The sequence below is a fragment of the Haemorhous mexicanus genome, chromosome 35 (genome assembly GCF_027477595.1).
Source record: "Haemorhous mexicanus isolate bHaeMex1 chromosome 35, bHaeMex1.pri, whole genome shotgun sequence".
Lineage (NCBI taxonomy): Eukaryota > Metazoa > Chordata > Aves > Passeriformes > Fringillidae > Haemorhous > Haemorhous mexicanus.
The window spans coordinates 784,759-794,628 of NC_082375.1; the positions used below are offsets into that span (position 1 = coordinate 784,759).

Consider the following 9,870-nt stretch of genomic DNA (forward strand, 5'->3'; position numbering starts at 1 on the left):
ATATTGATCGATCAGAGAGACAGATTGATAGACTGATCTATCAATAGATAGATAACGGAGATCAATAGGTTGATAGACTGGTCAGAAGATTGATCAATCAGACTGATAGATAAATCCATTGATCAAGGGATGGATCAATCCATCAACACATCAGTGGATCCATCTGACAGACCAATAAATTGATGATTGATTGATTGATTGATTGAACAATCAATAGGTGATCAATAGAGGGTCCTCGTGCTGTTCTGGAGACCATCCACTTTCCTCCATCCATCCTTGCCCACCCCATGTCCTTCCTCCACCCCTGGGGCCAACCCTCATCCTCCTCCCTCCCCCCCTTGGTCACCCCTTGGCCGTCCCTCCGCTGACCACCCAAACCATCCCTGACATCTCCTGACCCCTCCCTCTGTCCATCCCTGGGTCTGTCCATCCCCTGACCTCCCTCTGTCCATCCCTGGGTCTGTCCATCCCCTGACCTCCCTCTGGCCATCCCCTGACCTCCCTCTGGCCATCCCCTGACCTCCCTCTGGCCATCCCCTGACCTCCCTCTGGCCATCCCCCGACCACCCTCTGTCCATCCCTGGTGCTGTCCGTCCCCTGACCTCCCTCTGTCCATCCCCTGACCTCCCTCTGTCCATCCCCTGACCTCCCTCTGGCCATCCCTGGGTTTGTCCATCCCCTGACCACCCTCTGTCCATCCCCTGACCACCCTCTGGCCATCCCCTGACTTCCCTCTGGCCATCCCTGGGTCTGTCCATCCCCTGACCACCCTTTGGCCATCCCCTGACCATCCTTTGTCCATCCCCTGACCTCCCTCTGTCCATCCCCTGACCACCCTCTGTCCATCCCCTGACCTCCCTCTGTCCATCCCCTGACCATCCTTTGGCCATCCCCTGACCTCTGGCCATCCCCTGACCTCCCTCTGGCCATCCCCTGACCTCCCTCTGTCCATCCCCTGACCTCCCTCTGTCCATCCCTGGGTCTGTCCATCCCCTGACCTCCCTCTGTCCATCCCTGGGACTGTCCATCCCCTGACCTCCCTCTGTCCATCCCTGGGTCTGTCCATCCCCTGACCTCCCTCTGTCCATCCCCTGACCACCCTCTGTCCATCCCCTGACCACCCTCTGTCCATCCCCTGACCACCCTCTGGCCATCCCCTGACCACCCTTTGGCCATCCCCTGACCATCCTTTGTCCATCCCCTGACCTCCCTCTGTCCATCCCCTGACCTCCCTCTGGCCATCCCCTGACCTCCCTCTGGCCATCCCCTGACCTCCCTCTGTCCATCCCCTGACCATCCTTTGGCCATCCCCTGACCTCTGTCCATCCCCTGACCTCCCTCTGGCCATCCCCTGACCACCCTCTGTCCATCCCCTGACCTCCCTCTGTCCATCCCCTGACCATCCTTTGGCCATCCCCTGACCTCCCTTTGGCCATCCCCTGACTTCCCTCTGGCCATCCCCTGACCTCCCTTTGGCCATCCCTGGGTCTGTCCATCCCCTGACCTCCCTCTGGCCATCCCCTGACCTCCCTCTGGCCATCCCCTGACCTCCCTCTGGCCATCCCCTGACCTCCCCTCTCTCCATCCCTCCCCGTTTCCTTCTCTTCCCCCCCACAGCTGACCAGGGCCCTGTCCAGCTCCGTCCCCCTCCGGCCATGTCCTTCGTGGAGCTGCTGGCCCGCCTGGGTGGCATGGGCCGCTTCCAGGTGACCTACGTGGCCGCGCTGGCCGTGCCCCTGCTCATGCTGGCCAGCCACAACCTCCTGCAGAACTTCACCGCCGGCATCCCCGAGCACCACTGCCGGCCCCGGCCCGCGGCCAACGCCACCGCGGCCGAGGTGCCCCTGGCGGTGTCCATCCCCTGGGACGGCCAGCGCCGGCCGCAGAGCTGCCGCCGCTACGTGGAGCCCCAGTGGCACCTCCTGGACGTCAACGGCTCGGCCAACGGCACGGCCACCGAGGCGGCCACCGAGCCGTGCCACGACGGCTGGACGTACCTGGATGGCATCTTCACCGACACCATCGTCACCGAGGTGAGGGGGGGTGGCACCCCGGGGTCCCTCCGGGCGGGGGATGCCGGTGTCCCCGTGGTGTCCCTGTGGTGACCTCATGGTGACCCCGGTGGTGACCCCCGTGTCCCCTCCCGCTGGCAGTGGGACCTGGTGTGTGACTCCAAGAACCTGAGGCAGGTGGCCCAGTCCATCTACATGGCCGGGATCCTGCTGGGCTCCATCCTCTTCGGGATCCTCTCCGACAAGTGTGTGCTCCCCCAGCGCAGGACTGGGAGGAACTGGGAGGAACTGGGAGGAACTGGGAAGGGGGAGAGGGGTGTTGTGCTCTCTGCTCCCTCTGGCCCCACTGTCCTGGTGTCCCCAGGGTGGGGCTGTCCCAGCACAGGTTGTCCCCCTCTGTCCCCACATCACTCCCAGTGTTCCCAGTGCCCACATTCTTCACCCCAGTGCTCCCAGTGCCCACGGCCCCCTCCCAGTGCCCACGGCCCCATCCCAGTGCCCACGGCCCCCTCCCAGTGCCCACGGCCCCCTCCCAGTGCTTTGTGTGCCCGTCCCAGTGCCCACGGCCCCCTCCCAGTGCCCACAGCCCCGTCCCAGTGCCCACGGCCCCCTCCCAGTGCCCACGGCCCCCTCCCAGTGCCCACGGCCCCCTCCCAGTGCTTTGTGTGCCCGTCCCAGTGCCCACGGCCCCGTCCCAGTGCCCACGGCCCCCTCCCAGTGCCCACGGCCCCCTCCCAGTGCTTTGTGTGCCCGTCCCAGTGCCCACGGCCCCCTCCCAGTGCCCACGGCCCCCTCCCAGTGACTCCAGCACACCATGTCCCCCTTCCCAGTACCCACGTCTCCAACCCAGGATCCCCCAGCCCAGTGCTCCCAGTGCTCCCAGTGCTCCCAGTGCCGTGTCCCCGCAGGTTCGGGCGCCGGGTGCTGCTCACCTGGTGTTACCTGCAGCTGGGGGCGACGGGGGTGGGCACGGCCGCCGCCCCCTCCCTCCTGGTCTACTGCGTGTGCCGCTTCCTGACCGGGCTGGCCATGGCCGGCGTGTCCCTCAACTCCGCCTCCCTCTGTGAGCCTCGGGTGGGAGGGCAGGGGACCCCCAGGGAGAGGTGGGACCCCCCAGCCCAGGGAGGGACCCACACATCCACCCCAACATCCAATGACCCATGGGAGGGTCCCAACCCCACCCCATTGACCCAACCCCGGCACATCATTGACCCATCAGAGGGTCCTGGACCCAAACCCACCCCGCTGACCCAACCCCACCTTAATTGACCCAACCCCACCCCACTGACCCAACCCCATTGACCCCGCCCCACTGACCCAACCCAACCCCATTGACCCAACCCCACCCCACTGACCCAACCCATTGACCCAACCCAACCCCACTGACCCCACCCCACTGACCCAACCCAACCCCACTGACCCAACCCCCACTGACCCAACCCCCATTGACCCAACCCCACCCCACTGACCCCACCCCACTGACCCAACCCCACCCCATTGACCCAACCCCATTGACCCAACCCAATCCCACTGATCCAACCCCACTGACCCCACCCCACTGACCCCACCCCATTGACCCAACCCAACCCCATTGACCCCACCCCACTGACCCCACCCCACTGACCCGCGTGAGGAACCCAACCCCCCAGCCCACCCAGGCCCCCCGGGCCAGCCCCTGAGCCCCGGTGGTGCCGCAGGCATGGAGTGGATCCCGACGGAGGCGCGGGCCGTGGTGGGCACCATCAATGGCTACTGCTACACCCTGGGCCAGTTCGTGCTGGCGGCCGCGGCCTTCGGGCTCCCGCGCTGGCGGCAGCTCCAGCTCACCGTGTCCCTGCCCTTCTTCGTCTTCTTCTTCTACTCCTGGTACGGGACCCCCTGTGCCCACCCCTGTGCCCACCCCCTGTGTCCAACCCGAGTGTCCATCCCCAGTGTCCATCCCCTGTGCCCATCCCCTGTGCCCACACCCAGTGCCCATCCCCTGTGCCCATCCCCTGTGTCCACCCCGAGTGTCCATCCCCTGTGCCCACCCCCAGTGTCCACCCCCTGTGCCCACCCCCAGTGTCCATCCCCTGTGCCCACCCCCAGTGTCCAACCCCCATGTGCCCATCCCCTGTGCCCATCCCCTGTGCCCACCCCCTGTGCCCATCCCCGGTGTCCACCCCCTGTGCCCACCCCCCGTGTCCATCCCTGGTGCCCACCCCCAGTGCCCACCCCCAGTGTCCATCCCCTGTGCCCACACCCAGTGCCCACCCCCTGTGCCCACCCCCAGTGTCCAACCCCCATGTCCATCCCCTGTGCCCATCCCCAGTGTCCAACCCCCATGTCCATCCCCTGTGCCCATCCCCTGTGCCCACCCCTGTCCTGGTTTTGGGGGGAAAAAAGAGATTTTGTGAGTCCGGGGTCTTTACAGGGCTGGAAAGACCCCCCTCAAATACTGGGGTTGCCACTGACCTTCCCCTGACCCCTCTGTCCGGGATCCTTTGGGGTGGAGGGGGGTGCAGGGACCCCCGACCCTCCCCTGACACCCCCAGTCCGGGGTCTTTGGGGTGCAGGGACCCCCGACCCTCCCCTGACACCCCCAGTCCGGGGTCTTTGGGGTGCAGGGACCCCTGACCCTCCCCTGACACCCCCAGTCCGGGGTCTTTGGGGTGCAGGGACCCCTGACCCTCCCCTGACACCCCCAGTCCGGGGTCTTTGGGGTGCAGGGACCCCCAGAACCCCCTCCCAGCCTGGGGTGCTTAGGGAGGGTGGGAGCTGCTGGGAACCCCCCAGACCCCTGGATCCCCCTGTCCCCCCCAGTTTGGGATCCTTTGGGGGCGGTGGGAGGCCGGGGGGGTTCGGGACCCCCAGGTGTCACCTCGCCCCCCCCAGGCTGTACGTGGAGTCCGCGCGCTGGCAGGTGACCTCGGGCAGACCCGACCTGGCCCTGCGGGGGCTCCGCAAGGTCGCGAGGGTCAACGGCAGGAAGGAGGAGGGGGACAAGCTCAGCGAGGAGGTGGGGAGGGGTCTGGGGGTGGCCCAGATGCCTCTGAACCCCCAAATCCCCTCGATCTGCCCTAAATCCCCCCCAGTACCTCCCCTTCCATCCCTGACCCGCCCCGATCTTGGGGGACCCCCCAAATCCCCCCCTGTTCTCCCACCGATCCCCCCATTCCCTCTCTCCTCGACCCTAATCCCCCCCAGACCCCTCGGATCCCCCAGACCCCTCGGATCCCCCAGACCCCTCGGATCCCCCCAGACCCCTCGGATCCCCCCCCTCAAACTCCTTGGATCCCCTTCAGATCACCTGGATCTCCCAGCGACCCCTCAGATCCCCCCTGGCTCCCTCTGATCCCACCTCAGACCCCTCCAGATCCCCGGATCCCCCCTTAGACCCCTCGGATCCCCCCCCAAGCCCCCCGGATCCCCCTCCCCAGCTCCCTGGCGCCCTCCCCGGGGCGGATCCGGCGGATCCCGGCGGATCCCGCGGATCCCGGGGCTCTCCCCCGCAGGCGCTGCGGGCTCTGGTGCGCCAGGAGCCGCCGCTGCCGGGCGGGGCCGTGGCCGCGCTCGTCCGGACCCCCGGCATGAGGACGGTGTCGTGCGGGGTCTCCTTCGTCTGGTGCGTCCTGACAAAAACCATCCCTTTTTTGGGGGGAAAAACACAATTTGGGGAAAAAAAAATGTTTTGGGGAGGAAAAAACGCATTTTGGGGAAATAACTTGTCAAGTTTTGGGCAAAAATCCCAGATTTTGGGTGTAGAAAAACACCTCTTGAGGGAAAAATGCCCCCAGCTTTTGGGGCAAACCTCAGTTTTTTGGGGAAACTCCTTCACTTGTTGGGGAAAAAAACACTTTTTGGGGAAAAAACACCTTTTGGGGAAAAAACACCTTTTGGGGAAAAAACACCTATGGGGGGAAAAATCCCACCTTTATTGGGAAAACAACCTCACCTTTTGGGCAAGAAACACCTTTGGGGGACACAAACCCAATTTTTGGGGGAAAAACACCTTTTGGGGTAAAATCCCCCGTGTTTTGGGGAAAAAAATCACACTTTTGGGGTCAAACCTACAACTTTGGGGTGAAAAAATCATCTCTTGGGACCAAGGCACACTTTAGGGAAAACCTCCAATTTTTGGGACAACTCCATCTTTTGGGACAACTCCATTTTTAGGGACAAATCCATTTTTAGGGACAAGCTCCATTTTTTGGGACAACCTCCATTTTTATGGACAACCTCGATTTTTTGGGACAACCTCGATTTTTTGGGACAACTCCATTTTTAGGGACAACCTCCATTTTTTGGGACAAATTCATTTTTTGGGAGAACTCCATCTTTTGGGACAACCTCCATCTTTTGGGACAAATCCATTTTTTGGGAGAACTCCATCTTTTGGGACAACCTCCATCTTTTGGGACAATCTCCATCTTTTGGGACAACCTCCATTTTTAGGGACAACCTCCATCTTTTGGGACAACCTCAATTTTTTGGGACAACTCCATCTTTTGGGACAACCTCCATTTTTTGGGACAACCTCCATTTTTTGGGACAAATCCATTTTTTGGGAGAACTCCATCTTTAGGGACAACCTCCATTTTTAGGGACAACCTCCATTTTTTGGGACAACCTCCATTTTTAGGGACAACCTCCATTTTTTGGGACAACCTCCATTTTTAGGGACAACCTCAATTTTTTGGGACAACCTCAATTTTTTGGGACAACTCCATTTTTAGGGACAACCTCCATCTTTTGCAGTCCCAACCACTCAGTTTTGGGTGGTTTTGGTGCTGATTTGTTGGATTTTGGTGCAGGTTCTCCACCAGCTTCGCCTACTACGGGCTGGCCATGGACCTGCAGGGCTTCGGCTTCAACGTGTACCTGAGCCAGCTGGTGTTCGGCGCCGTGGACGTCCCGGCCAAGCTCCTGTCCGTGCTGGTCATCTCCTGCCTCGGCCGGCGCCTGGCCCAGGGCGGCTCCCTGGCGCTCGCCGGGCTCTGCATCCTGGCCAACATCTTCGTGCCCAGCGGTGGGAGCGGCCGGAGGGACGGGGAGGGACACGGAGGGATGGAGGAGAGAGGGGTGGAGGAGAGAGGGATGGAGGAGAGAGGGATGGAATAGGGATGGTGGAGAGTGGGATGGAGGAGAGTGGGGTGGAGGAGAGAGGGGTGGAGGAGAGTGGGATGGAGGAGAGAGGGATGGAGGAGAGAGGGATGGAGGAGAGAGGGATGGAGGGATGGAGGAGAGAGGGATGGAGGAGAGAGGGATGGAGGAGAGAGGGATGGAGGAGAGAGGGATGGAGGGATGGAGGAGAGAGGGATGGGGGAGAGAGGGATGGAGGAGAGAGGGATGGAGGGATGGTGGAGAGAGGGATTGAAGAAGATTGGATGGAGGACAGTGGGATGGAGGAGGGATGACAATGGGATGGAGGAACGGAGGGTGGAGGGATGGAGGAGAACGGGATGGAGAACAATGGGATGGAGGATGGTGGGATGGAGAACAATGGGATGGAGGACAGTGGGATGGAGGACAATGGGATGGAGGGATTGAGGATGGAGGGATGGAGGATGGAGGAGAACGGGTTGGAGAACAATGGGTTGGAGAAGAATAGGGTGGAGAAGAGTGGGATGGAGAGGGATGACAATGGGATGGAGGAACGGAGGAGGGAGGGATGGAGGAGAACGGGATGGAGAACAATGGGATGGAGAACAATGGGATGGAGGGATGGAGGATGGAGGGATGGAGGATGGAGGAGAACGGGTTGGAGAACAATGGGATGAAGGGATGATGAAGGACCATCAGGGGGATGAAGAGTCATTGAAGAATGGCCATTGGAGGGGTGTAGGGTCATCAGGGGGTGCAGGGTCACTGCAGGGGTGAAGGATGACCGGTGGGTGGACACGGAGGAGCCGTGGGTGATGTGTCCCCAGAGCTGCCGACGCTGCGCATGGCCTTCGCCGTGGTGGGGAAGGGAGCCTTGGCCGCCTCCTTCAACTGCGCCTACATCTTCACCGGGGAGCTCTTCCCCACCGTCATCAGGTGGGTGGGGTCAGCCCAGCCCCGCCCCCACCCATCCAGTCACCTGCCACGTGCCGACCCCACCTTCCATCGACCCGACCCTCCATGAACCCAACCGAGGCATCAACCCAACCACTCATTAAGTCAACCATCACCAACCCAACCACTGACCACTCCATCCATCATCATCCATCCATCCATCCATCCATCCATCCATCATCCATCCATCATCCATCCATCATCCATCCATCATCCATCCATCATCCATCCATCCATCATCCATCCATCATCCATCCATCCATCATCCATCCATCATCCATCCATCCATCCATCCATCCATCATCCATCCATCATCCATCCATCATCCATCCATCATCCATCCATCCATCATCCATCCATCATCCATCCATCATCCATCCATCCATCCATCCATCCATCATCCATCCATCCATCCATCATCCATCCATCCATCCATCCATCCATCCATCCATCCATCATCCATCCATCCATCCATCCATCCATCCATCATCCATCCATCATCCATCCATCCATCCATCCATCCATCATCCATCCATCCATCCATCCATCATCCATCCATCATCCATCCATCCATCCCTTGTCCATCCCTTGTCCATCCCGTGTCCACCCCCGTGTCCATCCCGTGTCCGTCTGTCCGTCCCACCGCGTGGCTCTCCCGGCGCAGGCAGACGGGGATGGGCCTGGGGGGCACCATGGCCCGCGTGGGGAGCATGGTGGCCCCCCTGGTGCGCATGCTGGCCGACGTGACCCCGGCGCTGCCCCTCGTCATCTACGGCACGGCGCCCATCGTCTCGGCCATGGCCACCTGCTTCCTGCCCGAGACCCGCCGCGCGCCCCTGCCCGAGACCGTCAAGGACGTGGAGAGGAGGTGAGGACACCCCAAACCCCCCCGAGACCCCCAGAGATCCCCCAACCCTTGCCTGGGGACAGCGTCCCTGCTCTGGGGTGGGCTTGGCTCTTGGAGGAGCTCAGGAGCTTTGGGGTCAAAAAGGGATGAAGAAGGTTTGGGGTGGGATGGAGGTTTGGGGTTGGGATGGAGGTTTGGGGTGGGATGGGGATTTTGGGGTGGGATGGGGATTTTGGGGTGGGATGGAGATTTGGGGTGGGATGGAGATTTTGGGGTGGGATGGAGATTTTGGGGTGGGATGGAGATTTGGGGTTGGGATGGAGATTTGGGGTTGGGATGGAGATTTTGGGGTTGGGATGGAGGTTTGGGGTGGGATGGAGATTTTGGGGTGGGATGGAGGTTTGGGGTGGGATGGAGATTTTGGGGTTGGGATGGAGATTTTGGGGTTGGATGAAAATTTTGGGGTTGGGCTGGAGATTTTGGGGTGGGATGGAGATTTTGGGGTGGGATGGAGATTTTGGGGTGGGATGGAGGTTTGGGGTTGGGATGGAAGTTTTGGGGTTGGGCTGGAAGTTTTGGGGTCAGGAAGGGTTGAGACTTTTGGGAGGACCTGAACATTTTGGGGAGAAGGTCGAAGGTTTTGGGAAGGGCTGAAGGTTCTGGGACTGGGAGGGATAAAATGACCAATTTTGGGGATTTTGGGGTCCCTCCAGGGCGGGTCACCTCGAGGACGACGACGTCGCCGTCCCCCTGAGCAGCACCAAGAGCCAGGACGGCGCCTGAGGGGGGAATTTGGGACCCCCGGGGGGATTTTGGGGCCGGGACCCCCCTGGAGCTCCCCCAGCCCCTCCCCCCGGGTTATTTATTCAATCCCAATAAAATCTCCTGGGAATTTCGGGGTCCGGCTCCGCCCGCGGCCGTTCCGGGGGGAGGCCGAAGGATTTGGGGGCCTCCCCACCCCCCAAAGGGGGCTCA

The 9,870-nt window shown here is 61.6% G+C and overlaps 1 protein-coding gene across 1 annotated transcript; it reads left to right on the forward strand.

Annotated features, from left to right (window-relative positions):
• Positions 1 to 1,655: 1,655 nt before the first annotated feature.
• Positions 1,656 to 9,678, forward strand: LOC132341073 (solute carrier family 22 member 6-like). The gene is made up of 10 exons (XM_059872347.1): positions 1,656 to 2,033; positions 2,154 to 2,257; positions 2,921 to 3,075; positions 3,710 to 3,878; positions 4,887 to 5,010; positions 5,507 to 5,616; positions 6,806 to 7,020; positions 7,922 to 8,030; positions 8,713 to 8,916; positions 9,609 to 9,678. Exons 1-10 carry the CDS (start codon positions 1,656 to 1,658, stop codon positions 9,676 to 9,678), a joined length of 1,638 nt encoding a protein of 545 aa, XP_059728330.1.
• Positions 9,679 to 9,870: the final 192 nt, after the last annotated feature.

Bases quoted from the DNA above. Each gene is read 5' to 3' on its own strand.
- LOC132341073 (XM_059872347.1), top strand. From the start codon at position 1,656: ATGTCCTTCGTGGAGCTGCTGGCCCGCCTGGGTGGCATGGGCCGCTTC. The intron at 2,258-2,920 runs GTGTGTGCTCCC...GTGTCCCCGCAG, and splicing joins TTCGGGATCCTCTCCGACAA to GTTCGGGCGCCGGGTGCTGC. The intron at 3,879-4,886 runs GTACGGGACCCC...CGCCCCCCCCAG, and splicing joins GTCTTCTTCTTCTACTCCTG to GCTGTACGTGGAGTCCGCGC.